This window comes from Oryzias latipes (genome assembly GCF_053564925.1).
Source record: "Oryzias latipes strain Hd-rR chromosome 1 unlocalized genomic scaffold, Olatipes_Hd-rR_3.1 chr1_Y".
NCBI classification, from domain to species: domain Eukaryota; kingdom Metazoa; phylum Chordata; class Actinopteri; order Beloniformes; family Adrianichthyidae; genus Oryzias; species Oryzias latipes.
In genome coordinates, this window is record NW_027616335.1 from 5,531,769 (window position 1) to 5,556,960 (window position 25,192).

Consider the following 25,192-nt stretch of genomic DNA (forward strand, 5'->3'; position numbering starts at 1 on the left):
TGTCGGTATAATTTATGTAGGAACAAATCAACATTTTTACAAAAATTAGATTGATAATGGTATTTGGTCATTATTACATATTATGAATGATAATGGAAACATAATCTCATTGGAAACTTTTTCCTGTAAGTTTGAATTGAATGATAGAAAACAATACAACAATGTGATCAAAGCAATTCCTCAGACTTTGATCCAAATGTCCTCCACTCTTGTTCTTGATGTTCAAGTTCAGCTTCCATCCCTGTTGTTTGATGGTTGACCGGTTAATTCAAAACTTCCAAACTCATTTATAACATCTTTGTTAGAGAACTGTTTCCAACATCTTACAAAAATCATTTTATGGCAGAGCATTACACAAAATAGGAAATAAGCAAGTTAAGATCTCAGTTTATTAGATATCCAATTTATCCAAAATACAAAGAAATCCATTTTAAAATTACAGGTATGAATGCAGTCTATCCATGCAAGGAATTACCATATATACCTTTTGGTTTTCCATAAAAGTATTTTTGTGACATAAATATAGAAACACTTGATCATCTCTTTCTTCTTTCAATGTCTTCTTTCATTTTTTGTGACAACACTCATCACATTCTAGCCTGAAATATGCAGTTTTTGGGAGGATTTTTTTGTGTTGCTCCTTAAAGTTTCCCTTTCCTATTTCTTTTCATTTACAAAAACAAATCATATTATTTGGAGTAGTTTCTGGTGATAATCTATTTGACGTTCAATACTTTATTAATATCTGGGAAATGTTTCATTCATAAGAGCAGATTTTCAAAAACCAAACCATTATTCAATATATTTCATATAGAGAACAGTTTATATTTTAAATCTCTGAAATTAGTAAAAAGCAAAAATGCAATAAAATGGTCTATTTTCATTGAAGATCACAAGTTGTATGACATTACCTAGTATTTTAAACTACAATTTTTTTTTTTTTTATTATTTTTATTTTTTTGTATTTTATTATTTTTTATTTTTCTTTCTGTTGTAGCTATGTATATGTATATGTTTGTTTGAAGTTCAATAAAAAAAACATTCTAACGGCTGTTTTTTTTTCTCCAGAAACTAACGTCTACAATATCAATCCACATCTGGCAATAATAGGTGAGCTGCATTTGTCTGTTTCATCACAATTTTTTGTGTGTGGAAACTATAGTTAGATAGATTTTTAGATAGAAAATAGAAATAGTTAGAAAAAAACAGTTCATAAAATAGCAGTTCATATGAGGCATATTTGTTAAACAGCTGTACCGAACCGAACGTATGGAACCGAGCCCTATGAAACTCTAAATCATGCTAACAGCAGTTTTTTTTCTTTTCACAAACTAACAGACAACCAAGTAATCCGGTCAAGTCAAGGTGAGATACTGATCATTTATTCCAATTTTTTGTGTGTGGAACCTATAGTTAGATAGGTTGTTTGTTAAATAGATACGCTTTTATTGTCTTTGTCCATTGTAAAATAAAATTTAAGCTAACAGACCGCTTAGATGTAGCTACCTCAACTTTAAGCGCTGCGTTTCACGTATGTCTACCGACAGGAAAAATGCCGACAAACCCCCCACCTCCGCCCAGATTGCTATGGCACTCAGCCACAAATCGGGCCAGAGATGCCGCACGAATAAGGAGGGAAAACCAAGTGAGTTATAATCTTTGCTCAAAAACATGACATTTCTCTTTACTAAAGTACATTTTAAGAATTATGCACTCGTTATGAAATACTCACACATACAATACACACACACATGAAAGACGACACACCTCATTTCTCCACAAAAGATTTTTTTTCAAAGAAGTACAATTTATATTTACAAATATTTTAAAAGTGATTTCAAATGAAAACAGACAGCTTGCTATTTGGCCTTTTTAGAGTTTTAATCATTAAACAGTTTGTTTTCTATCTAGCACACTGACTTGTGTGGAAATGCTTTGTGAAGCCCCAAAAAAATTCTAGTCATTTTCTTATTTAAACAGTTTTATACATGCAGATTGTTTGCAGTTTTTCCTTGTGAAGTCATTTGTTGATTTTATTCTGTCATCAGGCTCTCCTTCGAAGGCTCCTGGCCTTGGCGGCAACTGACAAGGAGAGGCGCCGCCTGATTCGCATATACGGACCTCTTTAAGAAAAAAATTAGACTAAAAATCTTTGTTGTTGAAATAAAAAAAAAATGTTTTGAAAAAACAAACAAACAAATCTTTGTTGTTGAAACCGGAAAAAAATGTAAAGAAAAAAATCTTTGTTGTTGTTTGTTGTTGAATTTGAAAAAAAACATTTGAAAAACAAATCTTTGTTAAAGTCGTACTCATGCAAAAGTATTGAAATTCTTTTATTATATTAGCTCATTTAAAGAAAGAAACTTTTTATTTAAGTCATACAAAATGGTGGATGTTCTCGTTCCAACTGGATACTGTAAGCCTGTAAAAGTTCACAACCAGCTTCAGCAGGTGGGGGCTCCACTGGACAAGTATTAAGGAAAATTAGTTTTAATTTTACAGGATCACCAAATATGTGCACAAGTTCACAAACTAATCCTAACTGACCAGCCAAGGTGACAACATCTTTAAAAACCTAGGTTAGTGGGACTTTCGGTGCACTGTAAACCCTAACGAGTTGACAGAACTTAAAAATTATTTTGTAACAGATTACACAATAGTTTTTAAGTTATATTATTAAAACTTTTAAGTTAACATTTATTAAAATTTATATTGTCAGTTGGCTTAAATTTGTATTATTTCATATTAAAAATATTAAGATTCCTCAACTTATAAAAGAGTGATTATTTACTCAAAGTTTTTAATTTTTTCCAACTAAAAAAAAACTTTAACTAACTATATTTTTATAATATTACTCAACTCATAAAATATGTAAAATTCACTCAAATGTTTTATAAATTCTCTAACTCATTAAATGTGTAGCATTGAAAATATTTAAAATTCTTCAGCTTAAAATGTTTGGACTTGAAATGTATTCTAAACAGAGGTATTGATACTGCCCCACAACAACATTTTAAAAGATAACATTGATAAAAACCAACAAACATGAAAGCCACACAATAGTGATTGCTTAATACACTTTTTTTAATTGCTCTTTTAAAAAAAAACGCACAAATATCAAGAGGATGAAACAATCAGTGAAATAAAACTGCATTGTAAGAGTGCAACTAAACATATTGACAAAAAGTGTGTGCTTTGTGTTGTACAGCAGAAAAACAAATGATCACAACAAAACACATTAGTAGCATAACACTTAAACCAACAAATAGTCCATTCTGGGAGACTCACTCAACGAAACATTCTCCCGTGTCAATAAACGTCCTTTCAGTGGTTTGCTGTCCTCAAGGCTCATGACAGCGTTCTGAATAAATATGAAGGCAAGTTCAAGTTTTTTGGTGTGCTGTAGGTCCAGAGCATAGATGTCCCCGAAGAGTTAGAAGAGATTAGTCAGCCAGATGTGTGGGACCACTGACGGCAGCATCAGGAGCGTCACCACGACAACAGAGAAGATACCCACAGCAGTGTCTGTGAGGTCTGGTATTCTGGAAAATACAAAACAAAAAACACAGATGAGTTCAGACCCTCAAAGATATTCATCACACTAATGTCCAAAACTGACATTCCAGCCACCTGTCAATGTGAATCTTTTTATGCTAACATTCTGTTAGCTTTTAATCAACTGGCTGTGATGCTTTAAGGACCCACTCCAATTGAAATTGTGTTTTTAAAAAGTTCTTTAGCATTTTTCTGAAAATGGAGGACATTTATTAAATAATTTAAGACTAAAGCTTCATTTTTTCTTGATTCATATAATGGATCAGGAGCAGAAAAGGTAAACGAAAAGGTTCCCGCTCCCTCCAATCAGGAGTTCGCCTTTCATCTTCCGTCTCATTCTTAAAACCATTTAAAAATATCACTCAGTTTACAAACTACAAACAATTGCCTATTTATTATGTCACTCGATAAAATCTCAATCAATATTAAAGGATTAGAGAAAAGCATTGACAGGGAGTCGTGTACACTTACTGTACAGGTCTTGAAGAAGTTGGAGGCATCTTCATGCAGATAAACAGGAAGTGCAAGGAGGACAAGTGCCTGTCTCATGTTCACGTCACGCTGGTCCTAAAAGAATAAAAAGAAATATACATTACCTTTGAAGCAAATGCAGAGATAACACTTCCAATATTTGCTTAAGGAACTTTAAGAAATAATAAAATTATACCTTTTCTAGATGTTTATTGTCTAGTAAGAGGACAATACAGTGTTTATGGCATGATCCACTGCAGGTCAAAGACCCAAAGTCATTTTTAAGGCAAGTTACACCTTGGCTTCTTACAACTGTTTACAAATGATTTGTTATCCGTTTTTGAATTAGAAATACATTAGAAATTCACCTGAAGGTCATAAATCCTAACCAAGCTGTCCAGTTCCTGTCTGTTTTGGTGGACTTAGTCTCAGAAAAAGGCAGCTTTAAGTTCCTCAAACATGTAAAAACTGCACAATTTCCTCTGACTGCATCTACTCTCATGGCAGTGGAAACACTTTGAAATATTGGCTATGTAGTACTGCAGTTTTATATGTAGTACTGCATAGTGCTCAAGTAGCAGAACACAACTTGCACCTCCATTCCATTGTGTCACCTTCAGCCTGCAATCTAAATATGTTTAGTTAAATTGTAAATAATTTCAACTCTATTTAGACTTTTGGCTAGTTAAAATGTGCATAAATGTTTCCATGCTGCCGTATAAATCTAATAATGGAAATAGTTCAGGATGAAAATATTAAATACCGTAAGTATAAACTCACCCACTGACAGCTCTTTTCTGGTGAAATGGTGACTTTCTGGTGAACTCTCTGAAGTTCAGTATCTGAAAAAAGACCAAAAGAGATTTTTCAATGGTAAAGAAAAATGTTTCAATTATATTCTGATCAAAACATTTATTGCACTACACAAACTATTGCATTTTTTGTTTTTTTTAAATAGCTCTAGACAAATAACTGATCAGGAGACAAGTTACCTCACTGGCCTTGGCGTCTACCTGGAGGTGAAACACTTAACATTGTAGTTCGGTAAGACAACACGAGCACGTTGATTAAGTAAGGGTTAATGGCCGACGAAGTGTGCGGTTACTACTTTTTAACGCACGCCGTGGAAGCCTGAACCGCGTCGGACGGTTGCTTCCGCGAAGTGCGTTAAAAAGTAGTAACCGCACATTTCGAAGGCCATTAACCCGCTTATACCATGGTCACTTACAAAAGCAATACATATTAACCAGGTTTTAGTCCTTAATTCTTGTTTTTTTTTCCGATTTGTATCACTTTTCTCATAAACAGCGTACTATATGTTACGTGATGCGGCGCATCGCGCCGCATCACGTAACATATAGTCCGCGTCGCGCAGCACCACCGCTGCAGTTAAGATTCGGCTATATATATGCTGATCGTCCCGATGGGTTGAATAAAGCATCAATTCAGAGGGAAAGTTAATCGCTTACCGCTTGTTTTTGCCCCGATGATGAAGCAAAAGGTTGTTTTACAGAAGCCGGCGCAGTGATACAAATCATTTAAGCTAGCCGACCGGAACTTCTTTTTTCACCGTGCGGTTATCAGGTTTTAACGCATACCCAGCAGCCAATCAGAATCGAGTATTCAACCGGACCATGGTATAATTTATTTTTACAAAAACCCTTTTTATAATGGAGATCAGTGATTTAAAAGCTTAAAGCTGCATTAACAACCCAATGCTTCCATGTAGCAACCAGGCTTAAAACTTTTGGCGGTAGCTCCTCCCACACAACCGTTAGGGGCTTTGAGTGACATTTTTGGACATGTGTCCAGCAGCAAACTTTAGCCACAAACAGAAGCCTCCAACGCGAATTTCACATGCAGATCACGTTTAGTGTGATTGCAGCATAACAGATCATTTCTACCTCTGAAAAAAACTCATCACTGTCGTAACTTACGGGCAGAAACGCATTTTGGGTTTGGCTCGCGATACGTCTGCTACGACGTCACGAACTAACATTTGTCACATTAAGCTCTGTAACGATCGTAACACACCTATGTTTAAACAAAAGTAAACCACATTTACGGTAGTATAAGAGCATTTTAAAGCAGTTCATTCATAATAAACCGTGAACGATACTTACCAAATTAAATCAGGGCTGAAAACAAGACGGCACCACTGAGGAAAACATCAGCGATGAGGCGGATGGAAAAAAAACAAGGTTGGGCCGTCTTGAAGCGGGATGAAATCACAATGCATTGCAGAAAAATAAAATGCTCAACTTTCAATTTCAAACGTCGCATTATCGCATTCGGCAAATCCAACATGGCCTCCTGAGCTAACGTTGAGAAAACGAAAGACCCTCCCACCAGTACGTGATGACGTCATGACGCTACTTCAGGATCTTAAAATTTTTGAGTGCTATGTACAAATAAGCTTTAAAATATTGAGCACTGTTAAGTTAAATGTGAAAACATGTTGATAGAGCTTAATACTTTATAGTTGAATCAACTAAAAAATGACATTTAAGTTGTGTAACCTTAATAGTTATGAGCCAGTACAACTGTTAGGGTTTACAGTGTGCTGCTGAATGGAGTAGACGCGTGTGTCCAAACTTTGAGGTGCTTGGTGCTGACATCCTGGAATCAGACCGTGCACAGCTCTCACTAGCTGCTAAGCCGGGGCCCTCCGGTATGTATTCATGCACGCATGCACCGGTATGCACGCATGCACCGGTATGCATCCCCCACTTTCAGACCAGCGAGCTGGTGGTGTGGACGGCTTGCAGACTTGGGGGCAATCTCTCTGACAAGGGCTCTCCTATCCATATCTTCGAGGCTTACTGCCCCGGAGGTTTTGTAGCAGCGCACCCAGTACCGAGACGTCATGAGGAAGCTTTACCAGCTTTAGCCTGCCCTGAGGTACCAGCTAAGCTATTTGTTGTGATTGTTCAAGTGGCTGAGTTTTACGTCTTTTTATATCACCAACACACGAGACACACTTTGTAGCTTCACACAGGTTCCCCTTTTATTAATCTCCCCTTCATGAACATATCGACACACAAAGGTTCCTACCCATTTGTGTCACCTGATATTATACCCCCCTTTCTTAAACGAAGAACGTCAGGGTAACATAACTAAAAGATTTCTCATCAGTAACATTGCACTGCTCCACAGTAAAGTGTTCATTCACATAACTAACATAACAAAGTAAAACCCTTAAACTGCATGCATATCACCGTAAAACCAACAAGTTCTATCTACGAGGAGTCAGATTACTCAGATCCTCAACCTGAGTGCGGGGATTATTCAACGAGCGTGAGCATCACAGACCCAGTTAGTATAAATGAGACATTTGCAAAGTTCTACTGGCCTCTTTATGCATCTGAGTGTCCACACTCCCCAGATCCAACGCCCGATAAAAATAACTTTCCACGTGTCGATGATGAGGATGCTGAAATTCTAGGGAAACCCATCACTATGGCAGAAGTCTCTGAGGCCCTTGCTGGTTAGCTGGATTGAGTGTTCCCAGTTTCTGCCTGACTGAGCTCACCTGATCCAGGTGACCAGTTATAAATGCAGCGGGGTTAGCTGCAAAGCAGACGGTAAGAAGACAATTTAATCATCTTCATTTTCAGGGATCATCTCAGAAAGAATCAACAGATGTTTCAAAAGCCAAGAGAGGAAGAAAGAAAAAGGTTGGTCATGAACATTTCTACTTTTGTCTCTGTGAAAGAGTTGGAAATCTTTCTAAGGAGAACATTAACTACTTTCCAGAGTGACTCAGAACAAGAAAATGAAAAATGCAAGTTCTGTCAGTCCGTCTGGTAAGTGTGATGTGCAATGCTGACATCTTCCCGGTGTTAAAAAGACCCATTGAAGTGCACAGCAGAATAGTTTAGATCTGCTGCAGGAGAATGGAATAACAAAGACTAAAAACTCAAAGCAGATTTCAATGGAAATGTCTCAGAATTATTGCAATTCTCCATAAAGTGGAAGTATTTTCTGAATGTGTTTCTTGGTGTTTTTAGGTGGAGATCCTCTTAAACGACGAGGCAGGAAGCCCAAAAGTGAGAAGTTGCATTTGCTTCAGCAACAAGACCATCACGGATCAGGAAGTGAAATGTCAATACCTCCCAAAAAAGAAGTGCTGCATTTCCAACAAACTTCCATATCTAATGTTCAAATGATGCAGACAAACACAAGACAAACTGCTGTCCTTCTATTGGTCAGTAAAGCTTTGCATCTTTTCTTAGGGAAACAGCAGAACCAGAGAAAAAGAGGAAGAGGGCATCGGAGGACAAGACCCACCGTGAAGAAGAAAGGAGGAAGAAGAGGGAAGGTAGTAAAGGCAAGGAGTTGGAATGCAAGGAGCCGGAAGCCAAGAAGAAGAGGCAGACCAAAGACGACGGCTCGTCTGGCTCTGACGATGACGAGGCAACTCAGCATGATCACACACACGATGACTTATGCTCATCACATGAAGACATTCTCAGTTAATATTCTCCTGCCATCCAATTTATTTTTATCTTAGGAAAACAAAGGTAATAATAAAAAACAACAAAACTCAGAAATGGACAAAGACCGGCGTCGGCAGAAAGCTGATGAAGGGAAAGAGCAACTATGTGAAGAATATTCAGTGAAATCTAAAAGCCCCCGTGTTTTTACTTTGTAGTTCAAGCAGAAGTAGTTAGTTCACAATGACTGATAATTCATTTCTTTATGACAGTTATTGATAGTTCCACTTGGACTTAGTTACTAAACTGCTTGATGCAAAAGCAACCAGGTCTTTAGTTGAATAGCGTTCTAATTCAATCAAATTTGATTTAATATTGTGATTTGTTATAGTTTTTTTCCTTTTAGGTAAAGAGTAAAAATCAGTTGTTTGTAAAACTAAAATGTAAATTCTGCATTCTGAGTCTGTGCTAGAACTAGGATTACATAAAGGTCACAAATGGCTATTTCATACAATTCAAAGACTTAGATGAGGCTGCAGAGGTGATGGTTATTGAAAAAGCAGAAATGAGAAATGAAACATACATTTTCTCCAATAATGAGACAACTAGTGTCTTATCTTTTGCACTTCCACCTAAACTCTGGATTATGAGAGATTCTTTTTGATTTTCAGACCAAACAAAGACGGCGCAAAGAAAACTGAGGCAGGGGTCAAGAAAAAAGGTGTGCAGGAGTTTAATCTTTTTGGCATTTCAGTTCAGAACCTAAGCGTCTGTCGTCTGAAGTCAGTAAATTTGGTTTTTCTAAGTAATTTGTCTGGTTTCTTTCCTGTACTCAGAGATGTCTACTGACATGAAGCTCCAGAGGCTCCACACGCAGATCAAAATGTCCCTGAAAATAGACAACCCGGTAATCTGTTGAATCTATATCACATGCTAAAACTCCTTTGATCTTTTCAAACCAGAGTGTTACCCTGGAATGAAGGACAGCATCTTGTGCTGTTTCCTTACAGCTTAACCACATTTCCTTTTCTTTATGTTGACCTGAAATGCACTTTCATTGGTCTGATGTTGGTTCCTGCCTTTCCCCCTACCAGGATGTGAAGAAATGCTTGGATGCTTTAGATGAGATCAGCTCTCTTCAGGTCACGACTCAGCATCTTCAGAAACACAGTGATCTCATTTCCACACTCAAAAAGGTAAACCTCTAAAGAAAATGTTTTAAATCTCATCCCACTGCTGACAAAAAACAGGATTTGTGTTGTAGATCCGCCGATTCAAAGCTAGCCAAGACATAATGGACAAAGCCACCATGCTGTATAACAAGTTCAAGAGCATGTTCCTGGTTGGAGAAGGGGACTGTGTGCTCAGCCAAGAGCTCAACAAGTCTTTAGCTGAACAGCGGCAATACGAGGAAGCAAAGAAAGCTGAGCAAGTCAAAGAAAACGCCGCAGGTACAATATATAGATTTACTGTTTTCTTTTTGTTACATTCAAATACTTCTGTGAGTTTAGAAACATCCATCTGAATCTCACTTTCTTCTTTGTTGTTGCTGTCTGATTATAACAGTAGGACAGGAACATTTCTCAATTAGAGAAAAATGTAAGTTTTATAATTAACAAAACAATGCAGGAAACTAAAGTTAAAAAAAAATTGTGACATTTCATCAAACAAATGGTTTTTCAGAAGTTTATTTTGGATATTGGATACAAATGTTTTTCTAGAAAAAAGCATGTTCTTTAGTGACAAATCAAGAATGAGCAGTAAGTCACATCTAAACCAGCCAAAGACCAGAAACCTTAAAGCGCCTCATGCAGTTTCCTGTCCTCTTCCAGGGGGGATCAGAAGGTCTCTGTGGTTTGCAGACAGAACCGGTTCAAAGATTTCCAGCCACATCCTTGCTGGAATTCAGTTTTTCCAACACAGGTCCATAGTTTAGTCAAAGGTCTTTGTTTTTGGGTTCAAAGTTTAGCTAATTGGTGTAAAATCCTTCACTTGAATGGAAGTCTGGAGTGCTGCATGTGTTATCACATGCTTTTCTTTCTGTGGTAGTTAGAATTGTGAAATGACATTTCATCAAGACTGAAGTGGTGATTGTTTCAGACTCTACTGACAAGATGACCAACGGTGAGATGAGTCCTGCAGAAAAGAAGGAAGAGATGGAGCAGGAGAAGTTCCTGGAAGACTCCTCAGCAGCAGAAAACCACAGATGTTTGATGGAAAACTTCAGTGTTAAATAAATGGATCCGAAATGTTAAAGGACATTTGTTTTAGGCTTATCCTGTATTTCCATTAGTGCCTACACTATATTACCAAAGTATTGGCTCAGCCATCCAAATGATCAGAATCAGTTTTCTAATCACTTTGTCCGGCCACAGGTGCATAAAATCAAACCCTTTGGCATGCAGACTGTTTTTACAAACATCTGTGAAAGAATGGGCCGCTCTCAGGAGCTCTGTGTATTCCAGAGTGGAACTGTCATAGGACTCCACCTGTGCAACAAATCCCAGTGAGAAATTTTGGTGGAGGAGGAATTATGGTGTGGGCCTGTTTTTGCAGGACTACTTAGACTACTTTCCTTCCTCTTCATTGTTTTATGTCGGAACGGGACGTTTCATCTGGAGGAGGGGGCGTATGTGACAGTCTTTACTTCCGCATTGGTGTTTGGATGACAGGTTCATGACGTAAGATGACAAGGGTGTTTGAATGAAAAGGAGAATAAAGGCTACACCCAAACACAATGAGTTATATCGCCAGAGGAGACCACGTGGCTCCTCATGGGAGGAGAGCACCGTCATCTTGGAGTTACTGCTGCAGTGCATGCATGGGAACATTGCTCCACCACCTTCAGCCAGGCTTCCCAAGTGGGCGTGTCTCCTCTAGCTCAGTGTTTTTCATCCTTTTTTGAGCCAAGGCACACTTTATCCTTGACAAAAATCCCTTGACACACCAGCATCCAAAAATTTAAAAAGGAGAAACTCTATGGTCTGTATTGATGTACTGTCCCTCCACAATCTCACTTGCATTTTTGTGATAATTGTGGCAGAAAAAACTGGAAGTTGCAGCTGTTTTTTTCTAAAAGATGTAATAAAAGTTAAGTTGGTTTTCAGTAATAATTTTCAACTAAATTATTTGAAATTTTACCCTCTTCCCCGTTCGAACGGTAAAAAACTGAGGGTTCGAACAGGGAAGTGAAACCTGAAGGAAGATCCGCCTTCCACGGTCAGAAAGGTCATTTCAGTTCATGTTCAACTGCTGTTAGGTGACGGAGGTGACAGTGCGTATGTCCACAGAATCAGCATACCTAAGGCAGACATGAGGTTCCCCCCAGCCCCCCATCTCCTTACGCTCTTTGGATTTGTTGTCATCATCAATGAAGGGAAAAGAGAATTGGATAAGTCGAATGCTGCGTGTCGACATTGTTACACAAAGATAGCGAATGCCACATTAATTTTTTTTCAGGCCAGTGTTAAGTTTTTGGTTTCTGGCAGCTAATAGGTTTTCTTATTTTATGAAGCAGATCACCTGAATAAGTCAGTTTTATTCATTTTTATATAAAACCAATAAATGCATTTTACAAGTAATTTTTTACTGCCTTTTTTGTACTGAAAAAAACCCCAAAAATAGATAGAAAAAAACTTTATTAATCTCCCAAGGGAGAAATTCAGGCGTCCGACAGCAAAACACAGACAATAAATAACAATAAAATAATAGTTCATAAATAGCAGTTCATATCAGATTTGTTAAACAGCCGTACCGAACTGATTACACCCAAATGTGTATACATACATACATACATACATAAATACATAAATATACACACACACACACACACACACAATCTATATTAACAGGCTATCATTCTAACGTCAGAAAGATGATAAATTTGTTATTCTGGGAAATGTATATAACTCTGCAGCACAAAACAAAATCACGTTTTCAGACTTTACAAGCTCTGTTAAGGAACTTAACCAAAGATATCCTAACAGTAATCTCATCATTGGAGGTGATTTCAATATGGTGGAAGATGAATACCTTGACAGATTTCCTTCAGCATTTCAAAACCATCATTATAATCCTCCTCTTCTTCATTTATGTAGAGATTTCAATGTTTCTGATGTCTGGCGCCGTGATAATCCTGATGTTCAAGCGTTCACTTGGTTTAAACCAGATGGATCTGCTAAATCTAGGTTGTATATGGTTGACATGAAAATCAACAGAATTTTACATCAAAAGCTAATACTTCAGCTGCACCATTAACAGACCATTCTATGATCAAGCTCATTATTCAATCTCGCAATAATCCTAAAAGCAAAGGTTAATGGAAGTTCAATGCTAGTCTATTACAGGAGGAATTTTATTCTCAGGCGATTATAAATGAAATCCAAAGGATAACTAAGGACAGACAGTTCACCACTCAGAGGGAGAAATGGGAATTTTTCAAATTCAAAGCAAGACAGATTTCAAAAACTCGTAGCAAAAGATTGAGCAGAGATGGTAAACAAAAAGAAATGGAAATTATCTGTCATGTTTTGAGTTTGTTGTCTTGTTTTTCGTCTTAGTTCTTGTTCTGTCTTGTTTGTTTCTGTTTCCTGTTTTATTTTGAAAGGTTTCCTGTCTTGTCTTGTTTCTTGGGTTTTTTTTCTCCTTTGGTCCCCATCTGCCCTGATCGTGTTCACCTGTGTCTTGTCTGCCCTGTCTGTATTTAAGTCTTGTCTCTGCCTTCCTCCTGTGCTGGTCCATTAACTCTGTCTTGGTGTTCATGTCATCCTGTCTAGTCCATGGTCCTCGCCAGGCTCTCATTCCATGTTCCTCGCCACGCCTATGTAAGTTTTTGTTTTGTATTTCCTGCTCTGCAGCGCCTTTTGTTATCATTAAACCCTGTAGTCCCTGAACTTTGTGCCTCCGCCTCTGCATCTGGGTCCTACCGGCTCTCGAGCCAACCCCACATCGTGAAATGATCAGAGATATGAACTCTATTTGTTGTAAATCTCTATTGAGTGAAGTTGAGAAACAGAGAGTTGCATTCCTGTAAACCTCTCTGGATAATATGAACATCTCTAAAGCCAAAGGTGCTTTCATTAGATCTAGAGCTAAATGGGTTGAAGAGGGAGAGAAAAGTTCAGCTTACTTTTGTAGACTGGAAAAAAGGCGACAAGAGAAAAATGCTGTTAACAGATTGCTAATTAATGGCAGAGAAAGTACAAATATGGAAAAAATGAAGAGAGAAATTTTCCAGTTTTACAGCGGGTTGTACTCTTCTTCTTATTCATTTCAGGATGCTGATCGCTTCTTCAACCACATCAAGGGTTTGGCTCCTAAAGTGGATGAAAATTTTAAACAAGTGTGTGAAGCAGAAATCACTATGGAAGAAGCAGAAAAAGCCATGAGAAGTTTAGCTGTAGATAAATGTCCAGGATCTGATGGGCTTATCATGAACCTTTACAGACATTTTTGGGAACACTTGAAAGAGCAGTTTTTGTTGGTCATAAGTTGAGTTGAACATCCTTCCAACTACCATGAAGCAGGGTGTCAGTACCCTGATTCCTAAACCTGGGAAAGACGCCAGACTAATTGATCATTTGAGATCAATATCCCTCCTCAACAGTGATTACAAAATTCTAACCAACATTTATGCATCTAGATTAAAAACAGGACTGAATCAGATCATCTCAGACACACAATCAGGGTTCTTAAAAGGACATTCAATTCACAATAATAGTTCTTGATTTGATTGACTATAATCAATAAATTGAAGATGATGGCTTCATTTTATTTTTAAATTTCTTTAAAGCCTTTGACACGGTTGAAAATGTTATCAATACTTATAAAAAAGCTCTGGTTTCTGTAAACTCAATGTCCCGGGAGAACAGTTAGCCATCACTCAGCTGGCAGACGACACGGCCACATTCAAGAAAGACAGTCATCAAATACTGGAGATCGTTCAGACTGTGGATTTCTTCTCTAAAGCATCTGGTTAAAACTAAATCTCAGCAAATGTGAATTGTTACCAATTCACCATTCTGATCAGTCAGTTATTCATAACATAGCTGTTAGGACTGTTGTGAAATATCTTGGTGTTCATATTACCAAAGATAGCCAAACAATGGAGGAAATGAACTTATGGAAAACTTTAGAGGAATGTAATGTCAATTTAAACATGTGGTCACAGCGAGACATTTCTATTTTGGGCAGAGTGTTTCTCACTAAATTAGAATGTTTATCCAGATTCATTTATCCAGCATATTTATCCAGTCATATAGCTCATCGTAAGCTTTCTGTTTGGCCTTTGCCACCTCTCTAGAGTGAAGAGAGAGGTGGCAAAGGCCAAACAGAAAGCTTACGATGAGCTATATGACAGGTTAGACACAAAGGAAGGAGAGAAGGACTTGTACAGGCTAGCCAGACAGAGAGACAGAGATGGGAAGGACGTGCAACAGATAAGGGTGATTAAGGACAGAGATGGAAAGGTGCTAACAACCCAGGAGAGTGTACAGAAAAGATGGAAGGAGTATTTTGAGGAGCTGATGAACGAGGAAAATGACAGGGAAAGAAGGGAGGAAGATGTGGTTGTTGTGGAGCAGGAAGTAGCAGAGATTGGAAAGGATGAGGTTAGGAAGGCTCTGAAAAGGATGAAGAGCGGAAAGGCCGTTGGTCCTGATGACGTACCTGTGGAGGTATGGAAGTGCCTAGGAGAGACAGCAGTGGAATTTCTAACAAGGTTGTTCAATAGGATTTTAGAGAGTGAGAAGATGCCTGAGGAATGGAGGAGAAGCGTTCTGGTCCCGATCTTTAAGAACAAGGGTGACACGCAGAACTGCAGCAACTATAGAGGAATAAAGTTGATGAGCCACACAATGAAGCTGTGGGAAAGAGTAGTGGAAGCCAGGCTTAGGAAGAAGGTGGAGATTTGTGAGCAGCAGTATGGTTTCATGCCCCGTAAGAGCACCACTGATGCCATTTTTGCTTTGAGAATGTTGATGGAAAAGTACAGAGAAGGTCAGAAGGAGCTGCATTGTGTGTTCGTAGATTTAGAGAAGGCGTATGACAGGGTGCCGAGGGAGGAGCTGTGGTACTGTATGAGGTCGTCTGGAGTGGCAGAGAAGTATGTCAGAGTAGTTCAGGACATGTATGAGAGAAGTATGACGGTGGTGAGATGTGCTGTAGGTCAGACAGAGGAGTTCAAGGTGGAGGTGGGACTACACCAAGGATCAGCTTTGAGTCCTTTTTTGTTTGCTATGCTGATGGACAGGCTGACAGACGAGGTAAGACAGGAATCTCCCTGGACAATGATGTTTGCGGATGACATTGTAATTTGCAGTGAGAGTAGAGAGCAGGTGGAGGAACAGCTAGAGAGGTGGAGGTTTGCTCTGGAAAGAAGAGGTATGAAGGTCAGTCGTAGTAAGACAGAATACATGTGTCTGAACGAGAGGGATCAAGGTAGAAGCGTTAGGTTACAGGGGGCTGAGGTGAAGAAGGTGCAGGAGTTTAAGTACTTGGGGTCAACAGTTCAGTGTGATGGGGATTGTGGAAAAGAGGTGAAGAGGCGAGTGCAGGCAGGTTGGAGCGGGTGGAGGAAAGTGTCAGGAGTGTTGTGGGACAGAAGAGTGCCAGCAAGACTCAAAGGAAAGGTGTACAAGACAGTGGTGAGACCAGCTCTGCTCTATGGGTTAGAGACGGTAGCAGTGAGACAGAGACAAGAGGCTGAGATGGAGGTAGCAGAGATGAAGATGTTGAGGTTCTCCTTAGGAGTGACCAGGTTAGACAGGATAAGGAACGAGTACATCAGAGGGACGGCTCATGTTGCCTGTGTTAGCGACAAAGTCAGAGAAGCCAGACTGAGATGGTTTGGACATGTTCAGAGGAGGGATAGTGGATATATTGGTAGAAGGATGTTGGAGATGGAGCTGCCTGGCAGGAGGGCAAGAGGACGGCCAAAGAGGAGATACATGGATGTCTTAACAGAGGACATGAAGTTGGCTAATGTTAGGGTAGAAGACGTCCATGATAGAGTGAGGTGGAAAAGGATGATTCGCTGTGGCGACCCCTGATGGGAAAAGCCGAAAGAGAAAGAAGATTTATCCAGCATATTCACTCCCAATTCCTAAATCAGCAAAGAAAGCAATAAACCAGGCCAAGTTCAACTTAATCTGGAAAAATAAAAATTATTACAAAAAAAGGAACTATAATTCAGGATTACAGTGAAGGTGGATTTAAAGCCATAGACTTTGAAAGTTTGGATGGTATGATTAAGATAAATTGGTTTAGGTCTTTTCTGCAAAGTGGAAGAAATATTTGGTTTCATATTCCTTCAAACATTTTCTCTCATCTAGGGGCCACTGAGTTCCATCTAAAATGTGAAAAAACTTCCTATTAAACTTTCTACTTCTCATCAGCAAGTGTTACTGTACGGCAAACTCATATACAAACATAACTTTAGTCCACACAACACTCCCACATGGAAGTGTCGGTATAATTAATGTAGGAACAAATCAATATTTTACAAAATTGGATTGATAACGGTATTTGGTCATTACTACATATTATGAATGATAATGGAAACATTATCTCATTTGAAACTCTTTCCAGTAACTTTAAAATAAATGATAGAAAACAATAGAACAACGTGATCAAAGCAATCCTTCAGACTTTGATCAAAATGTCCTCCAGTCTGGTTCAAAATGTTCAAGTTCTGCTTTTATCTCTGCTGTTCGATGGTCGACCGCTTAATTCAAAACTAAGAAGCTCATTTATACGATCTTTGTTTGTTAGATAATTGTTTCCAACATCTTACAAAAATCTTTCTATATCACGGCGTTACACAAGAGAGGAAATAAGCAAGTAAAGATCTCAGTTTATTAAATATCCAATTTTCCCAAAATACAAAGAAATCCATTTTAAAATAATGAATGCAGTCTATCCATGCAAGGAACTGCTACACATACGTTTTGGTTTTCCTGAAAATAACTGTTCTTTCTGTGACATAAATAATAAAACACTTGATAATCTGTTTTTTGAATGTATGTATTTTTACAGTTTTTGGGAGGATTTCTTTTTTTGGTGCTCCTCAAAGTTTCCCTTTGTCAAAGAGATCATGTATTTTTTTGTCTTTCAAGTATGTGTATACAGCTGGCAATGACATGAAGAAGACTGCAGTGTCATCCAGTGTCTCTATCCATCCACTAATGAAATAAATAAAGAAAAAAAGACTACATACAAACATTATGTTGTTAACCAGCATAGATGAAGTGGGATTGCCACCAGTTTCTGGTTGATCTATAATCAGGCTTTTCAATTTAAAATATCACCAAGCTGCAAGGTTTGTTGGTTCTCTTTTCCTTCAAGGCTTTGAAATTCTGCGGCGACTGATGAGAAGTCAACACTACATGTTCCTGTTGAACCTTCACACTTGCAGAGCTTTTTTGAGGGAGGCTTAGCACCTTGAAGCTCTCCACTCTTTAGTAAAAGTGAAACCTTTGGGTGAAGTCAAGACATGTTTGTCAAAACATAAAACTTCAGCCAATCCCCACCACCAAGTTATACACAGAGATTTCTTATCTAACACAAGTTTATTATCTATGAATTGAGGTTTTTTTTAACCCCGAAGGCAGCACACCTTCAGGAAGCCTTTATTTGCAATACCTCTTTGTGCCACGAGAGGTCCCTCAACACCAACTACTCAACCTGTTTACAGAATGACAGGATGTAAGAGCTCCAACATTTTTCCCCAAAAGTTTTCTTTATTCAGAATCCTTTTTGGGTTTCCCATTTCATTGCAGCAATAATCAAATCCAGCCATGGGGTTCCTTTGAATAAAACTCCTCTTTAAATCTTGAGAAAAGTGTTCAAAAGAACACCCAGACAGACAGAATTCATTCATTCATTTTTCTTAACCGTTTTTTCCCTCATAGGGGCATGGGTCTGCCGGAGCCCATCCCGGCCACTTGTATATGATATGGCTGTTGTGGTGTTATGCCATTGGTTAAACATAATTCTGTTAAAGAACTACATTGTACTCGCATTGTTATGACGTCACAGCGGTGCGGGGGGCAGCGGGAAGGAGATGCTAAATGTGTTGACAGGGTGCACAAAAGCAGCAGAAAGTTTAAAACCAAATCACATCCAGACGTCAAACAGAGCAAATCGTGGAGGCCTCAACACAGTAAACCAAATGCACAGTGTCATAAGTGCGGCAGCTCATCACCCCATCCAAAACGTGAGTGTCCAGCTAATGAAACAGTATGTCATGCATGTGGAAAAAAGGGACATTACATGACAGTGTGTAAAAATAGGAAGACTTTGAGTGAAGTGGACTTTGGCAGTGTTACCAGCAATGGAGAGCCGTGGATGGTAAACATAATCATAAACAACAAAAGCGTGTCATTCAAAATAGACACAGGAGCTGATGTCACAGTTTTGCCACTTCAGGTGTTCAAAGAAATCTTCAGAGACAGTTACCCACCCACTCTTCAAAAACCAACCAAGCCTCTGTTTGGACCTGGAAGAAAGCCGTTGGAAGTCCTCGGGTTCACAGAGATGAGACTAAGGAAAGGAGCTAAAGAAGCAAGAGATGATGTGTACATCCTGAAACACTTGCACACAGCATTGCTGGGAAGACCTGCTATTCACAAGTTGGAGTTAGTTACTCGAATAGACACTCTCAGCATCGAAACACTAAAAGTCAGCTACCCAAAGCTGTGCAGCGGTCTTGGTGAAGTGAAGCAGCCATACAACATCAAGTTAAGACCAGATGCTCAGCCCTTCTCATTAAAGACACCTCGGAGAGTTCCATTGCCGCTCATGGACAAAGTGAAGCAGGAACTGTCCCGCATGGAAGACTTAGGTGTGATAACCAAAATAGAGGAGCCAACAGACTGGTGTTGTGGCATGGTGGTGGTACCCAAAAAGAAAACAGACAAGGTGCGTATTTGTGTTGATCTCACACACCTCAACCTTTCTGTGTGTCGAGAAAAATACATCCTGCCATCAGTGGAAGAGACACTAGGCAAATTGGCTGGAGCCAAAGTTTTCAGCAAATTGGATGCTAATATGGGATTTTGGCAAATTCCCATTACAGAAGAGTCAGCCAAATACACCACCTCTATTACACCTTTTGGCCGTTACTATTTTAGGCAGCTACCTTTTGGTATTGCTTCTGCTCCTGAACATTTCCAGAACAGAATGTCAGAAGTCATAAACAGTCTGGAAGGTGTGGTTTGCCACATGGATGATGTGTTGGTTTGGGGCAGAACACAGGAAGAACATGACACTCACCTACATGTTGTGCTTAAAAGGCTGCAGGAGGCAAGCATTTCACTGAATGTGGAAAAATGTGAGCTGTCAAAGCAGGAAGTGATCTTCTTAGGACATGTCATATCAGCCATTGGCATTAGTCCTGATCCAAGCAAGACAGAAGCGGTGAAAAAAATGAGAGAACCAACAAATGTTTCTGAACTGAGGAGTTTTCTTAGAACAGTTAATCAGCTTGGAAAATTCATCCCTCAGCTGGCAGAAAGAGACAAACCCCTGAGAGATCTTCTTTCTAAAAAGAAGCACTGGGTGTGGGGGATTGACCAGGCTCAAGCATTTCAAGGTTTAAAAGACTCTTTGGCTTCACCTCCAGTGTTGGCCATGTATGATCCAAATCGGGACAGTAAAGTCTCAGCAGATGCATCGTCGTATGGACTAGGGAGCGTCCTACTCCAAAAATGGGGCAGCGATTGGCGTCCAGTGGCTTATATCTCATGCTCTCTCGCGCCAACAGAGCAGAGATACGCCCAAATAGAAAAAGAAGCCTTAGCACTCACTTGGGCTTGTGATAGGTTCAGAAACTTCCTGATAGGCAAGCACTTCCAGATGGAGACTGACCACAAACCTCTCCTGAGTTTGTTAGGGTCCCAGCAACTGGATGCCCTTCCTCCACGCATTCAACGGTTTAAAATGCGCCTTATGCGTTATTCCTACTCCAGGAAAGAGCTTGTGGACGGCAGACATGCTATCACGTGGTCCCCTGTTGAATAATGAAACACCGGATGACAAGGAGTTGCTGGAGGACACAAACATATATGTGGACAGGATAATGGAGAACTTACCAGCAAGAACCTTCTATTTGGATCACCTGAAACAAGAGCTGCAACAGGACAGTGTGTGTGCATGTGTGATGCAACTCTGTGAGCAAGGATGGCCGACTAAATACAACGGTGAACCAGCAATCAGGCCCTACTGGGCGGAACGAGCGTCACTCTCAGTACATGATGGACTGCTGCTTAAGGGTGACAGGCTTGTTATCCCTTCTTCACTGAGAAATGGGGTGCTCACAACACTGCATGAAGGTCACCAAAGAGTCGTGAAATGCAGGGAACGTGCACGGCAGTCGGTGTGGTGGCCTGGATTAAGCCAGCAGATAAATTAGTTAGTTCTATACTGCCGGATCTGCAGTAAAGAGAGGCATAATCCTGAAGAACCGTTGTTGCCAACCCAGTACCCAGGAAGACCGTGGCAAAAACTGGGAGCAGATTTGTTCATGCTGGGAGCTAAAATTTACCTGCTGGTAGTGGATTATGCATCCAGATTTGTGGAAATTGCTTTGCTTTCAACCACAAAGTCTGCAAATGTGATTCACCATTTAAAATCTATCTTTGCACGCCACGGCATTCCACAGCAGCTGGTGACAGACAACGGGCCTCAATTCTCTGGAGCTGTTTTTGCAGAGTTTGAACAATCGTATGTATTCCATCACATCACCAGCAGTCCCAAACATCCTCAGAGTAATGGTGAGGCTGAGAGAGCAGTCAAGACCATAAAAGAACTCCTGAAGAAAGCTGCTGATCCCTATCTTGCACTGCTCGCATACAGAGCTATTCCACTGCAGAACGGATACAGCCCTGCTCAGCTTCTCAAGGGGAGGAGGCTTCGCACCACAGTGCCGACACTTCCAGCTCTTCTGAAGGCCCGTACACACCGGGACGAATATTCGCCAGGCGTTATTCGCCAGCGATTTTCGCCACGTTTTTTGTGTTCACACCCAGGCGATTTTCGCTGACGATGAGCCGAGTGAACATGCAATTTCATTCCCTGACATTAGATGGCGCTTAATGTAAACAGAAATACTCCTGTACACAAGGTGGCGCTGCGCAACTTTACGCTTCTTAAAGTCGCTTTTCACTCAGAAGAAGAGAGCAAGTACTTACACGCTTGTCAGAATCAAACAAAGAAAACATGAATATTTCAAGCATCAGTAGCTCCAACTGGTGCTTGGTTCGGGGATGTTTTAGAATGTCCGTCATTATTGCTTCGCGGCAGTGTAGACGCTACTTGGCGTCTATCTTCTTCGCTGGTATGTGTGCTCAGCAAGGCAGTTTTGTGTTTGAGCGCCCCCAAGTTGTGTTTTACTGTAACTTCAGAAGCTCCAGACACGTGAGCAAAAGCGCCATTCTCATTGGTCGAGTAGATTTCGACGCGACGCGTCGAAAAAAAAAAACGAACCCGAGGCGTTTTTTTTTTTTTGACGCTTTAACGCCTGGCGTTTTTTCGCGTCGGTGTGCACACTCTCGTTGGTGCCCTTTGTTTAGTCACGAGGCGTTAAACGTCGGCGAAAATTGCCGGCGAAATTCGTCCCGGTGTGAACAGGCCTTCAAACCTGCTCTTCCCGACATGGAGGCTGTTTCTCAAAAGGAGAACAAGAAGAGGATGAAAGATGCACAGATGTTTAATCAGCGCCATCGAGCACGGAACCTTCACCAACTTGTTCCAGGACAAGAAGTGTGGATACCAGATTTAGGATCAAGTGGAGCTGTGGTGAGCAGACACACAACCCCTCGCTCATACATGGTTGAAGGACCTCATGGGACAGTAAGGAGAAATCGACGTCACCTTGTTGCCATGAAGACTTTACCCGAACAGAGCCAGAGCGACACAGAGCAACGGGTTTCAGGTTGTGCTTCAGAACAACAACCACCAGAGTCGCTGATCCAGAACTCATCTGAACTGACATCTACCCCCAGAACCAGGTCTGGGAGAGCTGTTATAAAACCAACCAGACTGGACTTATAGATTGTTTGAATATGAAACATTTTCAGGGATGTTGGAGAAAAAGAATGTTTTGTAGTTGTGTTTTTTTAATAACTACTTTATATAGAAACACTCTTCAACCTTACGGCAGAGTTCTTTGTAAGGGTTGTTAAACAATGATAGTCTAATGATTTTTTGTTCTATTTCAAAAAGGGGAGATGTGGTGTTATGCCATTGGTTAAACATAATTCTGTTAATGGGGGCGACCAAGATGGCGGAGTGAGTAGACGCTCTTTACCGAGTTCTGCACAAAAAGTTCTTGAAATAGGGAAACCCTAACTTTATTCTTTAAAACACCAACAAATCTCTTTATAAACAAGAATACATTGACCTCTAAGAGATAAGAAGCAGAATGCCGACTTCAAAAGGTGCAAAGAGAGGATTAGATATATCAAAATCCAAGCTAGCATCTGGAGAGGCTGTCGAAGCTATCGCTACCTCAGGCAACATACTTGTGGACAACTGCCACAACTACGCTGCATCCCAGTCATCGGTTTCTCCAAATGTTGAAGATATGGATGACTTTCCATCCCTCCCTGCTACACCTCTCAAATCTCCAGCATCAAAAAAAGTGATGTACGACTCCGGCAGCAACGATCTACCCACTTCAAACGAGATCATATCCCATCTTTCAGCATTGATAAACAGAAGATCGGACAGTCTGGAAATCATGGTGAAAGAGAATTCAAGTATGGTGAAAGAAAATGCTCTGAAGATTGAAGGTCTCAAAAAATCGATTGACTTTATGCATGCTGAAATGAAAGATGTAAAGAAAAAAGTGAATGACCTTGAAAGAAAAGTAAAAAGAGGCGGAGACCAACTGGATAACCACCAGGTGAGACTGACTAATCTGGAAAGATACTCCAGAAGATGGAACCTCAAACTACACGGTGCCATGGAAACTGAGAAAGAAGACACACGAAGAAAGGTGATAGAAATTTGCCAATCGGTTTTACCTGAACAGAAACAGAAGCTACCTGACGTCATCGACACCGTGCATCGACTGGGACCCAGGAAGCAAGGCAACGCCAATCCGAGAGGCATCATCATACAGTTCACCTCACGTGTCTCCAGGGATGCTGTCTGGAAAGCAGCCAAAACATCCTCTTACCTGCGAGAGAATCACTTGAAATTCGCTGAAGATTTATCCCAGGAAGACAGAAGTCGTCGTGCCAAATTGTGGCCATTAATAGACAAAGCACGCAAGGAAGGGAAGTCGGCATACTTCGTTGGAGCCCGTGGCTTCATCAATGGAACAGAAGTGCTTCCTCCTTCATAGAAACGCTCATCCTACATTTAAAAGCTGACTGCTTCGGTGAGACTATTAACACTATTTCTTAATTACAAATTGGTTGATGTTTACTGTCCATACATCATTTTCTGATTAGGGCTATAACCTTATTTTAAATCTTAATTTCTTAGAAGAAGAAGAAGAAGAAGAGAGGAAGAAGGAAAAAAAACAAGAAAAAAAAACTTATAGCTCTCTTCTTATTTTGGCTGCACATTTTTTTTATTTTATTTTATTTTCTAAACCAAAACGGGTTGGATGTTATTCTATTTTTATTTAGTTAGTCAGGATTATTACATTATTTTTGTATGAATCGTGCGTTGCTCGGTCCCCTTCTCTTCTGTAAATCTATTCTTTCTTTGTTAGATCAGTTCATTAAACGTGTCTTTTTCACTCGTTTCTCTCAACGCCAGGGGACTAAGGCAAATATGCAAGCGCAAAGCTCTATTTTTATTTCTTAAACAATTTAAAACAAATTTCTGTTTTTTGCAAGAGAGTCATTCCACATCTACTGATGCAAATTTTTGGAAATCACAATGGGGCAACGATATTTGGTTATCTCATGGTTCTGAACGTTCATCTGGTGTCACCACACTTAAGAACAACTTTCTGGTTACATATTAGACTCTGAATGTGACACTCTTGGCCACTACATCTGTATGGCAGTTAAAAATGATATTTACAATTTTATCATTGTTAATATATATGGTTACAACAATAAAAGTGACAACGACAAACTACTGGACTCCTTAGAAGAAAAAATAAGCTTATGGTTATCCAGATACCCAGACTCCATACTTTTTGTTGGGGGGGACTTTAATATTGCTATCAATAATACACTTGATAGATGGCCTCCAAGACGGGAAACTTCATATAGCACCAATCTCAAAAGATTTATGAATAAGTTCGATATTGTGGATGTTTGGAGAGAGAAATTTCCCAATGACAAACTTTCACCTGGAGTAATAAAACCGGTTCCAAACAATCTCGCATTGATTTCTGGCTTGTTTCAAGCTGTATAAATACAGATAACATCACTGTGAATATTTTGCCAACCCGTCTGACGGATCATAGAGCTATTTATATTAATATCCAAATTATTACTCCTGACAGTACTACTCGGAAATTCAATTACTGGAAGCTAAATAATTCTTTACTGAGGCATGAAGCAGTCAAAATTAAAATTACAAAATTGATTAATTTTTATTGGAATAAGGCCAATAAAGAAAAATCTTTTTGCACCAATTGGGAATTTTTTAAATTTGAAACTTGTAAATTCTTAAGAAAATATGGAAGTCAAAATGCCAAATTAAGAAAAGCTGAAGAGGAAGAAGTGGTAAGCAAAATTATGTCTTATTTTTAAAAAAGACCAGAA

The 25,192-nt window shown here is 39.5% G+C and overlaps 1 protein-coding gene and 2 long non-coding RNA genes across 4 annotated transcripts; 2 read left to right on the plus strand and 1 right to left on the minus strand.

Moving 5' to 3' along the window:
- The first annotated feature begins 628 nt into the window (after positions 1-628).
- Positions 629-1,682, plus strand: LOC144990400 (uncharacterized). The gene is made up of 3 exons (XR_013654399.1): positions 629-1,110; positions 1,339-1,365; positions 1,548-1,682. It is a non-coding gene; the product is annotated as an uncharacterized LOC144990400 (long non-coding RNA).
- Positions 1,683-3,066: 1,384 nt separating this feature from the next.
- LOC144990398 (uncharacterized) lies at positions 3,067-5,097 on the minus strand. Its single transcript, XR_013654397.1, has 3 exons — positions 4,807-5,097; positions 4,027-4,122; positions 3,067-3,542 (listed from the first exon to the last, which is right to left on the minus strand). It is a non-coding gene; the product is annotated as an uncharacterized LOC144990398 (long non-coding RNA).
- A 2,904-nt stretch (positions 5,098-8,001) lies between these two features.
- On the plus strand, positions 8,002-10,721 carry LOC144990385 (PC4 and SFRS1-interacting protein-like). Of its 2 annotated transcripts, XR_013654371.1 has the most exons (7): positions 8,002-8,130; positions 8,262-8,442; positions 8,540-9,183; positions 9,299-9,369; positions 9,557-9,658; positions 9,713-9,913; positions 10,563-10,721. XR_013654371.1 is itself a non-coding variant. In XM_078943595.1 (5 exons), the coding sequence occupies exons 2-5, from the start codon at positions 9,301-9,303 to the stop codon at positions 10,697-10,699; spliced, it is 495 nt and encodes a 164-aa protein (XP_078799721.1). In that variant the 5' UTR covers positions 8,935-9,183; positions 9,299-9,300; the 3' UTR covers positions 10,700-10,721. The 2 variants fall into 2 exon arrangements, 1 of the variants encoding a protein (XP_078799721.1); XM_078943595.1 differs by lacking the exons at positions 8,002-8,130; positions 8,262-8,442 and having other exon boundaries at positions 8,935-9,183; positions 9,727-9,913.
- Positions 10,722-25,192: the final 14,471 nt, after the last annotated feature.

Bases quoted from the DNA above. Each gene is read 5' to 3' on its own strand.
- LOC144990385 (XM_078943595.1), top strand. From the start codon at position 9,301: ATGTCTACTGACATGAAGCTCCAGAGGCTCCACACGCAGATCAAAATG. The intron at 9,659-9,726 runs GTAAACCTCTAA...TTTGTGTTGTAG, and splicing joins TCATTTCCACACTCAAAAAG to ATCCGCCGATTCAAAGCTAG. The intron at 9,914-10,562 runs GTACAATATATA...TGATTGTTTCAG, and splicing joins AGTCAAAGAAAACGCCGCAG to ACTCTACTGACAAGATGACC.